The sequence below is a fragment of the Schistocerca cancellata genome, chromosome 2 (assembly GCF_023864275.1).
Source record: "Schistocerca cancellata isolate TAMUIC-IGC-003103 chromosome 2, iqSchCanc2.1, whole genome shotgun sequence".
NCBI classification, from domain to species: domain Eukaryota; kingdom Metazoa; phylum Arthropoda; class Insecta; order Orthoptera; family Acrididae; genus Schistocerca; species Schistocerca cancellata.
In genome coordinates this window covers 552,402,478-552,425,236 of record NC_064627.1, presented here as the reverse complement: position 1 = coordinate 552,425,236, position 22,759 = coordinate 552,402,478, and the positions used below count along the sequence as shown (strand labels likewise).

The window sequence follows — 22,759 nt, the reverse complement described above, 5'->3', positions numbered from 1 at the left end:
CAAGTTGGGACTTTTTTTTTTTTTTTGGTCATCAGTCTAGTGACTGGTTTGATGCGGCCCGCCACGAATTCCTTTCCTGTGCTAACCTCTTCATCTCAGAGTAGCACTTGCAACCTACGTCCTCAATTATTTGCTTGACGTATGGGACACATATGAAGACTTTGAACGAGCATTTTTATCCAAATACTGGTCCGAAGGAGTACAAGAACGTTTAAGGCAGGAGGTATTATACCCGGAACCTTTTTCCTTTTCACGTGGGTCTTTAAAGAAATACTTTGAGAAATATATAAACAAATCGCGGTATTGGGATAAGCCTATGCCTCTACAAGACGTGATTGGCATATTAAAATCTCGACTTCCGGCCAGCATCAGAAATAGAATGCTGTATATTAATGAGCATGACCTTGACTCTCTCATGACTACGCTTGACACTATAGATATGATCGAGGAAGATGAACATCGGCGAAGACAACCGGTTATGCAGAGGAGAGCGATTGAGGCGCCAAACGCAAACCGGAACGGAAACGGAATTAATAATTATTATACTAGGAATACTTAGAGATTCAACAGAAACAATTGCATCGGAAATGCAAATTTCAATAACAGTGCTGTGAGGGGTAGGTTCAGAGACAATCGAACAGGCCGCAGATACAACCCAATGTTTGGAAATGCAAGAGATTATCAGAACCAGCAGTTTTCAAACAATAATAATGCGTACAGAAATTCTGACCCTCGATTTGAAGCAAGTAACACAACCAGTTATCAACAACCAATCATAACAGAAGTAGTATATGATTCAAGAGGAAATAATAATCGACATTTAAACAGAAGAGGGCAGCTTTATGCTCCGTAAAGTCGGCCGGGGAATTCAAAAGGGGCAAACCTGTTTCAAACGAAATTAATTCCGTGGCAATGTTGAGATATAATGAAGGCGAATTAATGACAGATGAATTGACGAGAGACTTATAGGCCTATGTAGTCGAAGATAAAAGGGTTCCTTTGTCTGAGATCATCACAGAAGTGGGAGGAATTTTAACCAATGTTGTATTTGACACAGCTTCATCTACAGACGTAGTATCAGGAACTTTGTTTCGCAGAATCAGTAAAATTAAGAAAATCCCTGTCCTACCAGTACAAAATTGCCGAGTTATAAGTGCAATTGGAGCAAAATCCCTGAACGCCATGATACAAACGCTTATAGAAATAAAATTGGGAAATGTAGCTAAACACTGCACATTCCTTCTAGTGGAAAAGTTGTTAGAAGATTGTATTCTTGGCATTGGAACTTTGCAAGCCTGCAATTGCAAGTTGGACTTGGTAGAAGGAAAGGTGCATTTTAAAATCGAAGATCAATTTGTTACACTGATCTTACTGAGAAAGGAGGCAGTGTATGAGCGATACTTCCGTGGTGCTGCTGTGCAGTTGATTTGTGCTGAAAATAATAATATGTACCGACTACCGATCAAGTCAATTCAAGTAGAAGATTTCAGACAAACAGTCGAACAGAAGATTGCTGAGTCAGATTGCCTAACGGAATGTCAGAGAGAACAATTATTCAACATATTAACAGAATATGAGTCAGTTTTCGATGAAAAGCCCGGAATTATTAGAGGATATGTTTGTATATTACAGATTAAGCCCCATAAGACGTTTTGCCGCACACACTGTCCCATTCCCTGGCGATTAAAACAACCAGTTGAGGAAGAGATACAAAAAATGTTAAACTGGAATCTTATTGAACCGTCGAACAGCCCATACTGTTCTCCGTTGCTTGTTGTACCAAAGCCAGGAGGAAAAGTTCGATTGGTATTAGATGCAAGGGAAATTAACAACCTGTGCGCACACATTCGGAGAACATCGACGAGTTAATACAGAAATTTCAATATGTATCCTATTTAACCAGTATTGATTTGAGAAGTTCGTTCTGGCAAGTCCAGTTAGACAAGGACTCAAGAAAATATACTGCTTTTATATATGGAGGGAGAAGCTATCAGTTCAAGGTAGTCCCGTTTGGTCTCAATATCAGCTCTGGAGTTTTTATTTCTACGTTGGACTATGCCCTTGGACTAGAACTACGAAGTCGAATAACAATTTTTGTGGACGATTCATTAATTGCCTCTAAAACTTGGGAGGAACATGTACAACTTATTATGAGGATTTTTGCTGTGTTCAAACAAACTGGTATAACTTCAAATCTAAAAAAATCCCAATTTTCTCTACAGAGAATTAAATTCTTAGGACATATGATTAATGCAAAAGGCATTCTTCCAACAGAAGCGAAGATTAGTGCGATAAAATATTTTCCAACTCTAAGAAACAGAAGACAACTGAAAGGCTTTATAGGCTTGGCTTCATTTTTTCGTCGATTTATTAAAACTCAAGCAATGAACTCTGAAGCACTAAACCGGCTCCTGAGGAAAGATGTACCATGGCAATGGTCTAATAATTGTGAAAAGGCTTTTGTGAAATTAAGGATCAACTGATAAATGCTCCGTTATTATACCACCCTGATTTGAACGTCGGATTCTGTTTAGCAACTGATTCATCAGATGTGGGATTAGGATCTTGTTTATTTCAAATTAGGTATATCGATGGTGTAAAAACCTTTTGTCCAATTGCATTTGCTAGCAGAGTATTATCCACTTGTGAAAGAGCATATACAACTACGGAATTGGAATCTTTAACAGTTATTTGGTCTTTGAAAAGGTTTAATTATTATGTATATGGCTCAAGGATAACCGTTTATTGTGACCACAAATCACTAGTCTTTTGGCAAACTTGTAAGTTGCTGCATCCTCGCTTGTCAAGGTGGACGCTGGCGCTGCAAGAATATCAGTTTCAAATTATTCATGTAGCCGGAAAAGAAAATACTATAGCTGACGCGTTGTCAAGATCTCCAGAAGGAAGAACACCTGAAATGGATGTAAATAATAAGGCAGAATTTCCAGTGCTTCTTCTTCAAGAAAATAATTACAAGTTACAGTATATTCATTTATGTAAGACAATGGCTCAGCTTCAGAAGAAGGATCGGCGATGGAACGCCATAATACGACAATTCAATCAACAAAATCCTACGGTCAATTAGGAATACTACCGGCTTGTGAATAATATTTTATTTTTTAAATCTGGGAAGACTGAGAATCCAAAGTGGTGTGTCTGCATACCCGAAGAATATGAAGAACGATTAATTTGGTTTACACATTTGACCTGGGGTCATGTTGGTGTTGTAAACTGTGCTTGTTAGATTAGATATTATTGTTACTTCCCAAATATAAGGCGAAAAGTGCACAAAGTCATACAGAAATGTGTTCTCTGTCAAAAGGCTAAGCCGGACAACAAGGGAAATAAAATTGCGCTTCACTCAATAATACCTGAAGCACCAAGATCACTTATATCATGTGATATTTGTGGACCACTTCCTAGAGCCAGAGGTGGTGTTAAGTACATTATTGGATTCTGTGATGTGTTTACAAAATATGTTAAACTATATCCTATAAAATCAGCAACTGCAAGAGTTGCCACAGTAAAGTTTGTAGACTACATTCCTCATGCGGGAATTCCAAAATCTATAATCTCTGACAATGCGAAGTTATTTACTGGATATTTATGGAGAAAATTAGTATGACAACTAGGAATAAAACAGATATTTACATTTTGCTACCATCCACAAGGGAATTTAATTGAACGGGTTTTCCGAGAACTAAACAGATTCATGAGAACGTACTGTCATGATAAACAAACTACCTGGATAAACTATTTGACCGAGTTTGAGCAGATTTATAATAATTTACCACATAGTTCTACAAACTTTACCCCGAATGAACTGATGTTCAGAGATAACGAAAGAAACTTTTGGGTAGATAACTTGCCTAAACTCGATGACACCAAAATGACATGCAAAGAAAAACTTCACAATGCTCTCATTATTAATACGGAGACAGCAATACAGCGGAAGGAAGTCCATTATAGAAACATCAAACGGATTCAGACTTTCAATATGGGACAGAAAATTCTTTTAAGAAGACACATCAAGTCATCAAGGTTGAAGAAGACCATCAGAAAATGGAATGTAATTTATACAGGTCCATATATAATAGTTGGTATACCGAATCCTGGTGCATATCCGGATTCTGGAAGAATAAAAGGATCATTTCCCCATGTAGAACTAAAGAGGTACTTTTAAGGAAAGTGTTTCAAATTAAATGAAAAGTCTGTATGAAGTATTTGGGTGTCGAAAAAAAATTGAAGTGCGAAGGACAGTATGCCTCAGCTACTGTGATAGGTTAAATGACAGCATGCCAAGCATCTGTGATAGTTTAATGAACAGTGCTTCTGTGATAGTATAGGAATATTTAGAAAAGTAAGTGGAACTGTAGCTATTGCTGCTGTGAAGACTTACGGGTTATCTGTCTACGCGATGATCACCAAAGAAGCTTGTGCGTGTGAAATAATATACATTCAGGGAGTGTTAATCTCCAGTGATAATAAGTTTACTGAAACTATATGATCGAATACGGCGCTTGCGTGTGAAGTTAGTGTTTGTTAACTGACAGTTCACAGGAGAACAAATGAACCGCGTTAGGAAATTAGAATCGATTGCAACTGTCCACAGATATAAAGACTCGCTGTTTTTTTTGGCGCGAGCTAAATTCTATTCAAGAGAATCTAATTAACTAACTTAGTGTGTGTTTATAAAATTAGAGTTAATAAGAAAGTTCTTCATTGAATTTATAATAATGTGTCATTTTCCAGTTGGATTTGTTTATTGTTATATTGCATTCATATATGTTCATGAGAAAATGCGGCAATCGGAGTATAAAAGAGAAAAATTTGATCGTCAATCACTACTAACAAAGCTTAATTTCAGCTGGAGAGGTCATGCAGCAAGACTTAATTAAACGTTCACTTTCAGCAAAATTTCATTGTAATCATGTATGAATAAGACATAATTTTTTTTTTAAATTGTCTCAAATAATAAAGTTTTTAATATTCTGACATGCTATCCACATTCGTACTTGAAACCAAATTAGGAAAGATTCAGATCTACTTCCACCTGGAAAAGCCAACGAAACAAATAATAATAATAATAATAATAATAATAATAATAATAATAATTTAAAACCAGGATTAGAACCTTTCGGCCTACTCAAGAAGATGGATGAAATTATCCATGTTTTCAAAATTGTTTTCCGATCTGGAGTTGTGATATTGTGCAACTACAGTATCGCTTAAGACACCTAGGTGTGGAAAGTATACGACGAATGGATTTTCCCATTCTTCAGATGGAAGATGGGATGGATCAGGTCCATATCTGAGTTCAAAATGAATCTGGAGAAATTCGACTAACTCTTCTCTTCCAGAAATCTTTAATAGTTGACCATTCCTTAGACGAATTTCGATTGTTTCATGCCACAATCCTGAGTACCTGTTCCTGAGGTTCCTTCTGGTCTCTCAAATCCGTTACGTGTCCTGTCCGGTACGCCAATGCGACGCCCGTCCTCCGTGCCGTGTCCCATGTTCCTGTTCGATCAGTTTCACCGCAGTTCAGAATGACATCGATGAAGAAAATTTTTCAGAAGATTGTAAAAATTTGCATATGTAAAGATTTTTTTTTGGCTATGAGGCAGATTTTATCTTTCCTATGAATTCTAGAACATCTCTCAAATTTCTAAATTATTCTGTCTTTCCTATAATCTGTGATACCTAGTTGGGGTCTAAGCCTCCAGGTTTTCCGGGGTTTCCCTGTGAAGGCCAGTTCCTGAATAGGTAGACTTGATTAACAACTATATAAGTCTATCTTCCCTGGTTGTGTACATGGGATGCGGGTATGCCCCAGTACACGTGAAAGCAACAACTAGGTATCTAGGTAACGAAGATCGGTGTTACCTATACCAAATCTCTTTCAGTTCTTGTAATCAAAAAATCTTACTAACTTCTTAAAATTTATAGGAACATATGTTCCACAAATTCTAATGAGTTAGCTAAGCCAATAGTTAGCTCGCAAAGTGGATACATATCAACTTTGCTCGCTGCGAGGGGCGATGTAATGTCTCTTGCAGCGGTCTCTCCGCGATATTTTCAGAAATTTTTATAAATTATAAAACTCAGTACATATCTCGAAATGTCTCTTCTTATCTTACCGATTCCTAAAGTTTAATATACGATGATTATCAATGCAAAGTAGTTTCAAGCCCTATTATTCCTTGGAGCGTGCATTTACTCTATGGAATAGCTTCTCTGCTATCTATGTTTTCTCTTATGAAAAGAATGATTCAGATCTTGCCGCCTAGCCGTGAAAGAACGAAGATGTATATGTATGTATTGTTGAGCTAGTCGCCATCTTGATGAGATTCTGTATGAGAAGGAATTTAATGCATGAACTAAACTAAAGTTTTTGAGTTCGCGTATTATTTAACTGATTATTATTGACAGTGTCTGCTTACTACGCTGTGTTGCACGGGATCAGTGGGCAGCGTCTGATTTACACTGGAAGAACCTGCCGTTTTGTACGCTCAAGATATCCAGTTCATTTATTTCAATAAATGGGCTAACACGGCCTTACCAGAAGATCTCCGGTCTTCCCCATGGGATCACCGAAAGTTAATAATTATTACAAATGTTTTAAGGAGATCGACTGACAATTTTCGTCGCACCGAGACTTCGAAATTGCTTCACTGCCTTATGAAATTTAAGTTAAGCTCAATTTAATCAGGATAGAATAGTATTGAACTGTGTGAACGTGATAAGCCTGCTTTGTGAATGAAAATTACCTTAATACACGCATGTTTTTTACTATCGTGATCAGTGAAGCTAAATCAGGCTGGTCTGAGACAGGTTTTTAAATTTCAAATCCCACAAAAAATATTAAATGTTTATTATGGGACTGCATAACAGACACTAAGAATTCGGATCCTTCGCTTCTATCATGCCCCTTCTTTTTTAAAGGCTTGTGATAATTGATCGCTAGACTGCCTGTTTTTGCGCAAGCCGCCACTGGACCTCTGATCGTCCTTCATACCGCGAACAAACAGCCAGGGGTAAGCGGCGCTGACACCACGATTCTGCCGAAATGCAAAAAAGCTCTTTCGACCGAAAAATGCAACACACAGCAGTAATAAACGAATTATCGCGCCGTATTGAATACTTCCTGGAAGGAACGAGTGAAGCCAAGGTAGGCCGAGCTTTGGAGCACAATCGGCCCGCGCGGATGGCTCCTATGTAGACCATGCATCGGTTTGTGGCTGCATGCACTGATTCTACTACAACTAAAAGTGGAGCCCTTTTCAGGTGACTCCGAAAGCTGGCCCCGGTTGTGGGAGTCGTTTAAATCTTCCATCAAACTTAATAAGAAGCATAATAAAAATAAGTTTTACATTAATGTTGCTTTTGTGTCCTTGGCGTGCTTTTCCTTACGTTAACTTTGTGTCAACAACATTTATATTAGTGGAGAAACCGGCACGCATTGCATATTACTCTGCGATATTTTCAACAAACTTAACCGTGAAATCAGCAGAAACCTATTACGAGTAGAAGATTAGGATAGAAGTAAGGGCTTCGAAACGATCTGGAAGAGATCAACATCAGACAGAGAAGTGCAGTTATGAAGTACGGAGGGAGAGACTGGAGCGAGGGCAATCACAGATAAGAGTGTTCGTTACTGAAGCAATCGCCAATATTTCTGCTTGGCTGAAAGACTGTATTTTAAAGACTTATTGGAAATTACACAAGACTTTTCTTTGGTGTGCAGCTCAGTACAGAGTTTTGTAGAGGTGTAGAATGAGAAATTTTCCGTTTTCTGCGTTACTGACAGCATTTCACGCTCATTTTTCTTTTATTTGATGCTTAGTGTAATGAGTTCTGCTACGTCGCAATCGCACTGTCAGAGATGACTTTTTTCACAAGCATATCACACATAATATGTTTCCCAAATTTTTTCATAAACTTTTTATTGGCTTTGATGACAACAGGCTCATACACCTGAAAATGGTTCTTACTTTACGCCATCTTAGAGCGATTAATGCTCCGTACCACCATTTCCTGCAGTCAAGAAACAGTAAAGTTCTGAAGACGAACTAACGCTGGCCGAAACCGCTCACTTTTTTAGAAACAAAATTATTATATGTGGTCCAGACTTTTTTTCGTATAAAATTTTTGAGAAATTTTAGTGGTTGACTGATGGCACGCTGCACGTGCAGATGAGTTCTCTGAGAGCGAGAGCAATTTTATTTTTAAGCTGCTAAGAAAATCTCATTCTATCTGTGTTGTGTAGGTGATCAGTTGTACGTGTTATTGTTTAGGTACTGAGATACAGTACAAATAAATAAGTAGATATAAAAAAACAACGAAGGAATTAACCGAATGAGATGGAAATCAGTAAACAAATGAGTACAATTTCAGAAAAATTGGATGATTTATTCAAAGGAAAGGGTTTCACAAAATGAGTAAGAAACGCCTTTGTCCACCTCTGGTCTTTACGCAAGCAGTTATTCGGTTTGGTTATTGATTCGATATCCTCCTCAGGGATAAATGGCACGTTCGATCGTCAAAATTCCGACCTAGTTGGAAGGCCCTCCCATACCGTTCCTAACTTCCTCAATTGGGGAGAGATACGGCGATCTTGCGGACCAAGACAGGGTTTAGCAAGCACGAAGACAAGCATTAGAAGCCGGCCGCGGTGGCCCTGCGGTTCTAGGCACTTCAGTCCGGAAAACGCGACTGCTACGGTCGCAGATTCGAATCCTGCCTCGGGCATGGATGTGTGTGATGTCCTTAGGTTAGTTAAAGTAGTTCTGAGTTCTAGGGGACTGATGACCTCAGATGTTAAGTCCCATAGTGCTCAGAGTCTTTTGAACCATTTGAAGTATTAGAAGCTCTCGTCATGTGTGGATGGGTATTATCTTGCTGAAATGAAAGTCCAGGATGGCTTGCCATGAAGGGCAAGCGTACGTTATCATCGATGTATCGAAATCAGTTATCAGATATTGTACTGCAAGGCATACCAAGGAGCAGATATAGACTGAGATCACAATTTGGTTATGATGAAGAGTAGGCTGAAGTTTAAAAACTAATCAAGGTAAATCATTGCACAAAGAAACTGGATACGGAAGTACTAAGGAATGAAGAAATACGCTTGAAGTCCGTTGAGGCTGTAGTTGCTGCGATAATGAGTGGCTCAGCAGGAATTTCAGCTGAAGAGGAATGGACATCTCTGAAAAGGCCAGTCACAGTAGTTGGAAAGAAAAACATAGGTGCTAGGGATATAAGTGCAAAGAAACCATGGATAATAGAAGAAATACTTCACTTGGTCGTCGAAAGAAGGAAGTACTAAAATGTTCAGGGAAGTACAAGAATACAGAAATATGAGTAACTTAGGAATGAAGTAAGTACGAAGATCAGGGAAGCTTAGGCGACATGGCTACATGAAAAATGAGAAGAGATCGAAAAAGAAATTATTGTTGGAAGAACTGACTCAGCGTCCAGAACCGTCAAAACATTCAGTAAAATGAAAGCAAGAGCGATAACAATAAGAGCGCAATGGGAGAGAGCGAATAGGTGGAAGGAGCACACTGAAGACTTCTATAATGGGGAGGACTTGTTCTGATGACTTGATAGAAGATGAGACAGAAGTCGATCGGGAACAGATAGGGGACCCAGTCTTGAGCTTTGAAACATTTAGATCCAAATAAGGCAGAAGGAATAGGCAACATTCAATCAGAATTTATAAAATCATTGGTGGAAGTGGCAACAAAATGACTATACATGTTGACGTGTAGAATCTATTAGACTGGCGATATACCATCGGACGTTCGGAGAAACATCATCCACACAATTCCGAAGATTGCAAGAGCCGACAAATGCAAGAATTATCACACAGTCAGCTAAATAGCTCATGCATCCAACTTGCTGACAAGAATAATATTGAAAAAATGGAAAAGAAACTTTTGGATCTGTTACATGACGATCAGTTTGGCTTCAGGAAAGGTAAAAGCACTAGATAGGCAGTTCTGACGTTGCGGTTGTTAATGGAAACGTGACAAGAAAAATCAAGGCAAATTCATAGGATTTGTTGACTTGGAAAAAGCGGTCGAGAGTGTAGAATGGTGCAAAACGTTCGAAACTCTGAGAAAAATACGGGTAAGTTCTAGGGAAAGACAGATGATGTACAATTTGTACCAGGACTAAGAGTGAACAATAAGAGTGGAATATCAAGAAGGAACTGCTTGGATTAAAAATAGTATAAGACGGGGGTCTATTCTTATGCTCCCACTATTCAATCTACACATCAAAGAAACAATGACAGAAATAAAAGAAACGTGTAAGAGTGAGATTAAAATTCAGGGTGAAAGGATATCAATGATGACATTTGCTGATTACTTTGCTATCCTCGGAGGCAGTGAAGAAGAATTACAATATTTATTAACTGAAATGAACGGTGTAATTAATATAAAATTCGAACTGAGAGTAAATCGAAGAAAGAAGAAAGTAATGAGAATTTACAGAAATGAGAACAGCGAGAAGGTTAACATCAGAATTGGTGATCAAGAAGAAGATTTTAAGGTTTTCTGCCACCTAGGCTGTAAAATAAACCATGATGGATGGAGGAATGATGATGTAAAAAGCAGACAAGCAGTTGCAAAAAGAGCATTCCTGTCCAAGAGAAGTCTTCTAGTACCAAACACAGACCTTAATTTGAAGCAGAAATTTCTGAGGACGTACATTTGGAGCACAGCACTGTGTGGCAGTGAAACATGATCTGTAGAGAAACGGGAGCGAAAGAGAATGGAAGCATTTTAGGTGTGGTGCTACAGAAGAATGTTGAAAATCAGGTGGACTGACACGGTGAGAAATGAGGAGCTTCTCCAGAGAATCGGTGATTAAAGAAATATATGAAAAACACTGACAAGACAAAATATTGACAAGAAGAAGGGGTAGGATCTCCAGGTCGTCAGACCCTATGGCGGCAGACAGTTGGGTTGGTACCCCACCGCTGTCCAGGACGTCTCCAGACACATCTTCGCTCGTCGTCAGGGCTCAATACTCGTTCCCACACAATGAAGGTTTCTACTGCTTGTCTCCTTGTATGCTAAACCTACCTTGTCGGACAACATCGCTGGATCTCATCTCAGTTGAGAACTTTTCTTGCATTATGTGCAGGGCCAAGCTATCAGCTATCGAATTTGACGATCTAACGCACTAGTTCGACAGAATTTGGCACGATATCCCTCATGTGGAGATCCAACAGCTCTATCAATCAGTGCCAAGCCGGATAACTGCTTGGATAAGAGGCAGAGGGGAACCGACATTTTATTGGCTTGCTTGCTTTGTGAAGCTCTTTATTTGAAAAAATCATCCAATTGTTCCAAAATTGTGATCATTTTTCCAGGTCGACAAATCCTATGAATTTGCCTTGATTTTTCTTGTCACGCTTCCATTAACAACCGCAACGTCAGAACTGCCTATCTAGTGCTTTTACCTTTCCTAAAGTCAAACTGATCGTCATGTAACAGATCCTCAATTTTCTTTTCCATGTTTCTCAATATTATTCTTGTCAGTAACTTGGATACTTGAGCTATTTAGCTGATTCCTTTGTGGGCTTCGTGTTTTTTGTCTTGGATTATATATACGTAGGAAGCCTGGTAGGGCGATGATGGTATCTTGTTGTAGTAACAAATTGGTGACTGTTATGTAATTACGTGCTATGTAGATTATTATAAATAAGTTTGAGAGCTGTTTTCGTATCTTATGCTTTATTACAGAAGCTGTGTCACAGGGTGACATTTATTGAGCTATATGAAAAGAAGTAAATTACTTACAAACTACAGTTTGCACACACTTTATTCGACATGTAAACGTCTCTACAGATATTCGGATTTAGGTTATGACATAACCGATATGCCTGGCATCACTGGCGATGGTGTGGTGCAGACGAATAGCGAAATTCTGCATATCCCGCTGAAGTGCCTTTTCAGGTCAGCAATTGTTTTGGGGTTATTGCTCTACACCTTGTCTTTAATATAGCTCCACAAAAGGAGTCGCACTTGTTCAGGTCAGGAGAGTATGGCGGGCAATCGCGAGGCCCATGTCAGTCACCACTGGGTACCCCTGAGCCAGAAAGCGGTCCCCAGAGTGCTCCTCCAGGACATCAAACACTCTCCTGCTTCGATGGGGTCCAGCTCCGTCTTGCATGAACCACATCTTGTCGAAATCAGGGTCACTTGGGTAATGGGGATGAAATCATCTTCCAAAACCTTCGGTAAACACCGTGCCATCAAGGAATATCGCACCGATTATTCCGTGACTGGACATTGCACACCACACAGGGTGAGTGTAAAGAGACTTCTCGATCACGAAATGCGGATTTTCAGTGCCCCAAAGGTGCCAGTTTTGCTTATTGACGAACCAATCCAAATGAACGTGGGCTTCGTCGCTGAACCAATCCATGTAGGCACATACAAATTCCCATCATGCCCCACGACAAACTGTGCAGTTTGAACGCCCTAACGCAAACCGTTCAGAAGTCATGACGATTTTATTTCACATAGTTCAGTAATTGTCATCTTGTTTATTACCTGTCTATTGCAGTTGTTGCTGCTTTTTTCTGGTTATGTTCTTTGGCAATAATTTAATGTTAATTCAGTTTATAGTATGGAGGATGTATTAATTGTTATATTTCATTGTCTGAGCCCTACGTCTGCATAACCCCAGCTCCAACCCTACTCTACCAAACTACTGCGTTACAACAATTACATCCTTGTGTGATGATCAGACTGAATTATTAATAAATAGCTGGAAATGCGTAAAATATGGACCAGAGCTCAGATCATGAATTTTCGGAGCAGAGACTGAACGCACAGGACACAATGATGCAGGGGTACACACTAATTAACACTGTGTTCGTAGACAAAAAGACTCTGGTTATACGTACTCAAAAGAAATTGGTTAAGGAAGGAGATCGAAGTGTGGCTGTAAAAGACTTACTTTGGCAGCCGTAGGATGCTTGCATTTATAGAGGTGCTCTAGGTAAGTGTGTCACGCAGTGCCTGGATTTTTCATTGTTGGTAGAGTATCACAGTATATCCAAAAGCAGACGAAAGAACTAAACTCAGTGTATTCTCAAATGTTAACCGATTCTTAAAATGTAATAGTTAGAAGCTTCCAAAGGATCCAATAAAACTAAATTCATAAATAAAGTTTTCCTACATTTTTTGTTTTGTCTGAAAGTACTTGTAACGTGATCTCTTTCAGTGTACGTGAAAACCAACATCCTGACGAGTAGAGTATGTAGAATAGGTAGGGCACTAACAATAGTATCGAATATTATGGACATACATGTCTTGAAGATAGGGTATGTCATCATGCTCTGCGTCATAGTTAATTTGTTTGAATAATAGTACGTTTGTCTTTTACAACAATTGTTTTTGTGCACTACGCTGATATTGTTTACATGTACAGGTGTTTGCATATTTTCCCCCTAAACGAACAACAACAACAAAATTTGCATATTTTGTTTAAAACTAATGTTAATCCAAACTGTGAGTCAAGAAAAATTAGAATACTGTTTGACTGACATAAGCACGGATTACTCAATGAAAGAAGAAATGAGTCAATGAGAAAATTGACTTCTATTATACTTTAATTTAGACCAGACGAACGGAGTGGATAGTGTTGTGGGAAGAGTGTTAAGGATGACATCAAGAAAAGTAAAAGAAGAGTAATAGAAAGTAATCGAAATAAAGCAGCCGATACGGATAAATTAAATTGAGAAATAAGACGCTGAAAGTAATAGAAGAGTTTCACTATTTGAGTAACAAAATAACTGATGACGGCCGAAGTAGAGAGGAGCAACAGCAAAAAAAGAGTTTCTGAAAAAGGCAAGTATTTTAACTTCTAATATAAATCAAAGTTTTGAGAAGTCTTTTGTGGAGGTATTTGTAGTAAATGTGCGTAAGAGCAATAATGTAGTCAAGAAAAGAATATAAGATTTTGAAATGTGATGCTGCTTGAGAATCCTGAAGATTAGCTGGGTAGACTGGTTAACTAGTTATGAGATCCTGTATTAAATTCGGGAGAAAATAAATTTAGGGCACAAGCTGATATATTAATAGGAAACATGCTGAGGTATCAAGGAATAGTCTGTTTGGTAATGGAGGGAAGTAGGAAAGCGGGGGAGGAGGGGTGTTAAAATTACGGACGAGGCTCGAATATGGTATGCAGGTTGAAATGGATGTAGTTGGCAGTAGTTACAGAGAGATGAAGATGCTTGCACAGGATACAGTAGCGCTGAGAACAGCACCAAAGCTGTCTTTGGACTGTAGACAAAAACAAGAACAACTACTAATACAGGTACAATGTAGTGTGATTAATTTTCAAATTATAAATAGAATTATGTTTGGGAAGACTTTTTCATGGTCAGTTCTGTGTGTCACAAGAAGAGAGGAGAAACATAGAACTCAACATCTAGTTCTCAGAAGAAAATATTCTGTGTTGTGGAAACAAAAATTAAAATAGCGTAAAAAGAATGTTGCATTAGCATTGAGAAGGCAAATGAAAGAGTACTGTTAATCTCTTACATTTTTGGAAAGTTTGACGTCCACAAATGTCGTGTGTCATGACGAACTTCGTATTCCATTGATTTCGTTGGGCCCCCTTACACTACAAAATTATAACGTATTGGTGAAAACTTAATGAGAATGCCAGAACCTCGCATGAACTTACCTGAAAGTCAAAAAAGCGCACTTGCATGTCATCCCCTACGGCACGGAACACCATATTGTTCTTGTGTAGGTCACCGTGCAACATGACCTTGAAGTCGACGTGACACTGTTTAACCAACTCGACTGACTTCTCGTATAAGTTGCTAGTGAAGGCGCGGATCTTGTCGGTATATTTGTGGAACCACGAGTAGTTGTCCAAGGCCTGTAAAAACTTGCTGAAGTTCTCTTCTCCTCTCTCTTGGTGCTCAAGCATCATGTCGTTGAAGATGAGTGACTGCCTGAAGACCTTGCTGGCGTACTGCCAGTCATTGAGCACCTTAAGCGAGGCGCCGTGCATCCTGGCGATGCTGTGCATGACGGTTCGGCACTGTGACAAGTTCAGGTCCAAGCCTATCTTTTCTTTGCGGAAACCCGCAGCGTCCAGGTCCTCCATGACCAAGTAACTGACGGGCTGCGACCCCAGCGCGTAGAGTTTGGGTCCCAGCGTCTGCCACTTGGAGCCTTCGGCCTTCTTCAACGCTGAGTTCACTGCGGGGAGGAAGTGGCCGTAGGCAACCTCTTCTTTGGTGTACAGGCCACTGTTTATGATGTCCTGCATCGTGCCGCCCACGTTCGGCGCGGCCTTCACGATCAGTGACGTCTCCGAAGAAGCTCTACTGCCGTTATTTGACCGCACGACCACTCGGAGGGTCTCGCTTAGGTAGCCCCCACCCACGTTTTCCCTCAAAACTACCTCCACTTTGGACTCGTCTGTGTCGGGATCTTCGTTCTTCAGCGCGTTCACGATGAAGCTCTTGTCCACCCATGATGGCCAGTACTCGTCATTGGCGGTCTTACTCTCCATAACACCACACTTTTCAGCCTAAAAAATAAGAGAAATGAAAATAACAGCTGGGAAACAAAGAAGTGTATTATTTTTGTTAGTACAGGGTTAAACATACTGTATTCTCTTAATATCAGCTGATCACGTAAGTAACAAAATATTTGCTGTCCCTTAAATCACAAGTCCTCCTTCGATAAAAAAAAACCGACACTGTAGGAAAAACAAAAGAAATAAGCTCAAGTCTAGATCGTTTCTGAACTGGAATGAATGAACGACGGTTTACAGCTATAGCCTAGGAAACCTTAAATGCAAATTACCAGTTGAACCCCAAATGACATAAAACTGTGGCAATACCTACCTACTGAGAACAAAACTCACGCGGTAGAAATGATGTTTCTATTGAATTCGAAAAGACGTAGTCTTCGATCCCGTTCCTAATAAAGCACAAGGTAAGTTGGTCAGTTGGCTACATGTTCTACATCTACGTCTACGTACATACTCCACGGGCTAACATAGATGCATGGTGCAGGGTACCTTGTACCACTGATACTCACTCCGTTTCCTGTTCCACTCGCAAATGGAGCAAGAGAGTAACTAGATTGTTTGTGCCCCCCGACGAACCCTGATGTCTCTAATTTTATCTTCGTGGTCCTTATGCGAGATGTAGGAAAATGTTAGTGGTGGCTGTTTCTGTGGTGTCGATAGGAACGCATAGTTTCAAAGGTTGGCACTACCACGAGACACAGACGTCAGCGCCCTCTAGCCGGTGCTGTCATGTTGTACGAGCTCCGCGACTGCTTCGCCCCTTTTCATCAGGTGCAGCCAGCCAGCCAGCCTCAGTTTGCTCTCCATACGACGGGTCTAACTAAGACTTCGAATCTGTACAAAGTTATGTATTCTTATTGATTGAGTAAAGGGGATTTAAATTCATACAGCAGTACCGACGTGTTGTACCTTCTCCTGATCCAACCCACGCGCCGCCTTTCTGGCGGGATACAAAAGTTCTCTGTCTGTCACAACTGCCGCTTCTCTAAGCTTTCTTAATCGTCTACCCTCGACGAACATCTCCATAGTACTCACCTGTTGATCGAAAGTAGCGGTTATAAATCTAGCAGCACGCCTCTGAATTGTTTCGAGTCTTTCCCTAACTCGAGCCAGTTAGGGCCCCAAACTCTCCAACAGTTCTCAACAATGGATCAGAAAAGTGTACTATACACAGTCTATTTCATAGATGAGCAACACTTTCCTAAAATACTCGCAATAATGGTCTTGCCTGCTAACGACGCTACGTGCACGTTCCCTTTCTTACCATTTTGCAACGTTACTCCTGGATATTTAATAGACGTGACTGTGTCAAACAGCGCACCATTAGTACTGTAACTGAATATTTTTCGAACATCTGCTTACATTTTTCTTTATTTAGAGTTAACTGCATGTTCCAGTGATCATTTCCATGATTTCAATCGACATGTACATCTAGCTGTCGACACCTACATTTGCGTGACTACTCTGAAATTCACACTAAAGTGCCTGCCAGAGGATTCATCGAAACACTTTCACACACTATTTCTCTACCATTCCACTGTGTAACAGCTTGTGGGAAAAACTAACACTTAAATGTTTCCGCGCGAGCTCTGATTTCTCTTATTTTATGACAATGATCAAAACTTCCTATGTAGGTGGGTGTCAACAAAATATTTTCGCGTTGCGGAGGAGAATGCTGGAGATGGAAATTTCGTGGAAAGATCTCGCCGCAAGGAAAAACGCCTTTGTTTTCATGATTGCCACCTCAATTCGCGTATCATAATCGTGACATGATGTGGAATGAGTTAGTTTACATGGTATCTGCACACTATTCCTTCATGTTCTATGAGTAGGTTATTACTAATTCCCGTCCTCTTCTATTGTCGATGTCTAACAGTGATCATATCAAGATAACCAAAAAGCACAGTGGTTCAATTTTACCGTGGCGTGCTGGAAAGTAATGCCTCGAATTTTTATGTGAAAGCTCTTAATACATTTTAAATAAAAGAAGCGTCATTAACATTCTACACTACTGGCCATTAAAACTGCTACACCAAGAAGAAATGCAGATGATAAACGGGTATGCATTGGACAAATATATTATACTAGAACTGACATGTGATTACATTTTCACGCAATTTGGGTGCATAGATCCTGAGAAATCAGTACCCAGAACAACCACCTCTGGCCCTAATAACAGCCTTGATACGCCTGGGCATTGAGTCAAACAGAGCTTGGACGGCGTGTACAGGTACAGCTGCCCATGCAGCTTCAACACGATACCACAGTTCATCAAGAGTAGTGACTTATGCATTGTGACGAGCCAGTTGCTCGGTCACCATTGACCAGACGTTTTCAATTGGTGAGAGATCTGGAGAATGTGCTGGCCAGGGCAGAAGTCGAAAACTTTTTGTATCCAGAAAGGTCCCTACAGGACCTGCAACTTGCGATCGTGCATTATCCAGCTGAAATTTATCGTTTGGCAAGGATCGAATGAAAGGTAGAGCCACGGGTCGTAACACATCTGAAATGTAACGCCCACTGTTCAAAGTGCCGTCAATGAGAACAAGAGGTGACCGAGACGTGTAACCAATGGTACCCCATACCATCACGCCGGGTGATACGCCAGTATGGCGATGACGAATACGCGCTTCCAATATGCGTTCACCGCGATGTCGCCAAACACGGATGCGACCATCATGATGCTGTAAACAGAACCTGGATTCATCCGAAATATGACGTTGTGCCATTCATGCCCCCAGATTCGTCGTTGAGTACACCATCGCAGGCGCTCCTGTCTGTGATGCAGCGCCAAGGGTAGCCGCAGCCATGGTCTCCGAGCTGATAGTCCATGCTGCTGCAAACGTCGTCGAACTGTTCGTGCAGATGGTTGTTGTCTTGCAAACGTCCCCATCTATTGACTCAGGGATCGAGACGTGGGTGCACGATCCGTTACAGCCATGCGGATAAGATGCCTGTCATCACGACTGCTAGTGATACGAGGTCGTTGGGATCCAGTACGGCGTTCCGTATTACCCTCCCGAACCCACCGGTTCCATATTCTGCTAACAGTCATTGGATCTCGACCAGCGCGAGTAGCAATGTCGCGATACGATAAACCACAATCGCGATAGCCTACAATCCGACCTTTATCAAAGCCGGAAACGTGATGGTATGCATTTCTCCTTCTTACACGAGGCATCACAACAACGTTTCACCAGGCAACGCCGGTCAACTGCTGTATGTGTATGAGAAACTGGTTGGAAACTTTCCTCATGTCAGCACTTTGTAATTGTCGCCACCGGCGCCAACCTTGTGTGAAAGCTCTGAAAAGCTAATCATTTGCATATCACAGCATCTTCTTTCTTTCGGTTAAATTTCGCAACTGTAACACGTCATCTTCGTTGTGTAGCAGTAGTTTATGTAGACATGAAGAAAACAAGTGTAGGATATTAGTAAAGTTTTGTTTTATTTAAAAAGGTTTAAGAGTTTTCATAAAAATGTTCGGAGGCTTTACCGCTCAGCATGCTCTCATAATGAAAATGCACGTAACAGTTTGCGTTACTACTCATGTTACAGATGAAATACGGGAAACATGTTTGTTTAATGTATGGCATATAGTACCAGCGTTAACTAAACTATCATCTACATAACAGAAGTAGTCAGATTAGAGTCCAGTGCTCAACCAAATCTTCGCAAATGAGAGAGGTTTATAACAGTACATACAAATGATGGAGGTAATAGGTTCAGTGTAGCGCAGTAAGAAAAGGGACTAAAGCGAACCAGGCAAGTGGGGTGATGACTGGTTACACGGAAATAGAGCGAAAACCTAAACCTCAACGGATGGAGAAAATAATATAGAAAATAAGTGGGAAGTTATAAAATTAAGACGCAAAGAACCCACAGGCGTTCGGTGTTTCAGTAAAATGATGGCATTACAGGCCTTTTTTAAGCAAGTGAGTCTTCTATTTGGATGCTAAAGCAAAGGAATTATTGGGAATTGATTATTAAAAGGAAGGCTCAGGAACATAATCTACGACTGACAGTACGCATTGTAATTCTACAAATGTACCATATATGTCATGATAGTGAAAGATACTTATTTGATTACAGAACATTTTCAGAACTTATGGTGGTATGAGTGGTAGCGGAAGGGTTGGCTACAGTGCACCGTCATATGACACCGTTGTTAGGTGGCCCACACGCTCGTGGGTGCTCAAACAAATCTCGATGACAAAGAAGGAAGTGGCAGTCCATGGGTCGATGAAGAAACGGGGATCGCAAAAGGAGTCGTCTCGCTGGTACTCGAAGACCTGTGTTTAAGTGGTAGTGGAAAAAGTTGAAACTACTCTCGGGTCGATTTTAGCACCTGGATGACATTCTCAGTATGACAAAGTTCGCTGCACGCCGTGTTCCACAACTACTCACACCTGTTCCAAAAGCACTTCGAACAGACGAATCAGCGTAAATGTTGCAGCTGTGTCAATCATAAAGACTTCTTTAGTCGCCGAATTACGAGTGCTAGGTACGTCGCTATGAATCCAAGTCAAGGCAGCAAAGCGAGCAGTGTAAACAAGTGTATTCACCATAGCCGGAAAAGACGTACACTCATTATCATCGGACAAAGCGAACCTGAATGTTTTTTTTTTTTTTGGGGGGGGGGACTGTCATGTTGTGAAGTTAAGAAAATGTGCACGGGAGGAGTTAATTGAAATCTCCTAATGATGTTACGGGGGGCTGTCAAGAACAAATGTCGGGGGAAGCTGTACAAATGGTTTCTTTTTCTTTTTGCTCCACGACAACACTCCACCTCATTATGCACAGGGCGCAGCCACTCATCCTGCTTCTTTGGGTTGCCAAATCTTGACTCTTTCTTCGGACAAAGAAACCAGTTATAGCGTGACGTGCATTTGCAGTGTGACACGAGGTGATTTTAGAGACAGAACGTTTCGTCAACAGCCAAAATGCAGACCTGTACAGCCAAGGTCACCATCACTTGTCAGTCGCTGAGAAAATGTATCGCATTGAGGCGTGTGCAAGTAGATAGGGACTAACACCGAGTCTGATAGTCGTAGCTAGATGTTTTCGACGTGATTATTAAGACTTTTTAGCTTATTTCTCATATTCGTGAAGCTACTTTTGTATACAAATCTAATGCTTACTAACTACAATTTAACGTCAGTTGTAAACTTGCCCATCATAATTTATGGCATCGTAACATATTAGTATTAATAATTCCAGAATTATTTAGCAATAAACGACGTTCAAATACCAAAATTCCATTCTTTTTGTTTCCCGTCTCACCTGTTGAAGATTTTGGCTTACTGCTTCCTTTCCGAATTTTCAAGATTTGTTTGTTTAGCAGCCCAACGTGGCGTAGTATAAGTTGGAATTTACTGCAAATAAACGATAAAGTCAATTTTATTTTGAAAGTTTCTGTTGAAGTAGTAATGTATCAAATTCAGGTACAGTATATATAATCACACTGCAGAAATAGAATTACAGATTTTAAAGAAGAAAGTGTTACAGATGCTAAGCTCATATAATGACAATATAGGCATGCAGGTATAATACGCAAAAAATGTATAGAACTCGGAACGTTAATATTGCGACTCCAAATCCAATATATATGCGCACTGTAGAAATCCCAAATTTACCCTTTAGTTACAAGACAGCTTACGCACGAACTATAAGAAAAAAAAAATCAAGTTCACAAGATTTAAGGAAAGTGAACGTAGAAATCTGTCTGCAACAACTCAAACACTTTTTATCGACGTATTAATTCCGCTTTGAGAATCATTCTTTGTAATGGGAAATGAACCGAAGCTCCCCGTCTACAGTGGGTGTCACATGAGAGACTTGATGAACAATGTTTGACACAGCTGTGTGGTGCAAACACGAAACTGAAAATGTCTGGAGCTAGACTTTGATATTTTTACAGATAATAATCTCAGATAGTAAGCCTATGTCTCTTGTCAGTTGTACTGGTATCCGCGCTAAAAGTTCACAAGCATCAGGAGTGGGGTAACAACCTAACGTAGTGTCATTTTAGTTAGAATTGTAATAGGGATGTTCGGGAATTCCTCAGTATTAGCAAGCGATTCAACTCGCTCCCTACCTCGCACTACTCCTTAAAGTAATATTTGTCACTTCTGTTATGGTTGCAGCTGAAGTAAAATAAATAATGTTGCGAACTTTTGGCACTGTATTACTGCCTTTATATCTTAGATGTTTTCACTAAATATCTGCCTGGGTCACAGGATTCACGTTCTAAATTTATAGTGAAAATTATATCTTTGTAATAGCCTTATCACTTTAGCTTACATTATGAAAATCTTCCTCTGGCAAACAGTTTGATTTGTAGAATTAAGGTGCAGCGTTACTTACCTGACAGATTAGATATGCTGGAACATTCGTTCACGAATCTCGAATGCTTTCTGCAACTACGTATATATAGCTCGCAGCACACTTATCTCGCTTCTGATGTGTTATCTGGATTTCCTGAATATCAGCTACATTACAAAGGTTATTTATTCCTTAGCAACACCTCCTGGGATACTGACTGCCGATCTTGTATTATGTTCGGAATTTCATGCCACCCAAGTTCCATCAGTGTCGTAAGATTAAGATAAAGCGTAGTGCGCAACAGTAGTGAAGAAAGCTATTGCGACAATTTACATTCTGTTCGATATGATAAGACTGCTGTCTGACCTGATACTGAACCTGCGACTGTAGTTTAAATTGCCTTATATTGACATTGTGACCGTTCACATAATTAAAAGTGAAATTAATTTTTCATTAGCAAGCTTTCGAACGATCTTCAACTAGTTATTGCGATGTCGTGGAAAATTCTAGAGGGTCACTGGCATGGTAGAAGTATGTAATGCTTGTTGAAGAGCGTTCAGTTTTTCATCTATGAGATCGTATGATCAATTGATACAAGTGATGCACCTTCAAATTGGTAACAAGAGATACAGGACACTAAGTGAAAAGTATCTGGGAAAGCTTGGATCATGTGATCACTGAAGTCAGCTTTTGGGGACACCGGGCCTCTTCACCTACTTCTCGGTTGACGAGGCTGGCAAACAACGGACGCATAGTTCCAAATGCGTCTTTCACATCACGAATTAAATGTCCCAATGCTCATCAGGGCTGGTAGGCAGCGCCAGAAGCTACCTGCTGGCACCTCTGTACTACA

General features: G+C 40.2%; 1 protein-coding gene across 1 annotated transcript in view; it reads right to left on the bottom strand.

Annotated features, from left to right (window-relative positions):
- Positions 1 to 21,962, bottom strand: part of LOC126146744 (uncharacterized) — a 31,286-nt gene extending 9,324 nt beyond the window's left edge. The window contains exons 1-2 of the mRNA XM_049915642.1: positions 21,949 to 21,962; positions 14,716 to 15,576 (exon numbers count right to left, since the gene is read on the bottom strand). Of these exons, the coding sequence (XP_049771599.1) occupies positions 14,716 to 15,558 (843 nt within the window). The 5' untranslated portion in view covers positions 15,559 to 15,576; positions 21,949 to 21,962. The remainder of the gene's footprint in view (positions 1 to 14,715; positions 15,577 to 21,948) is intronic.
- Positions 21,963 to 22,759: the final 797 nt, after the last annotated feature.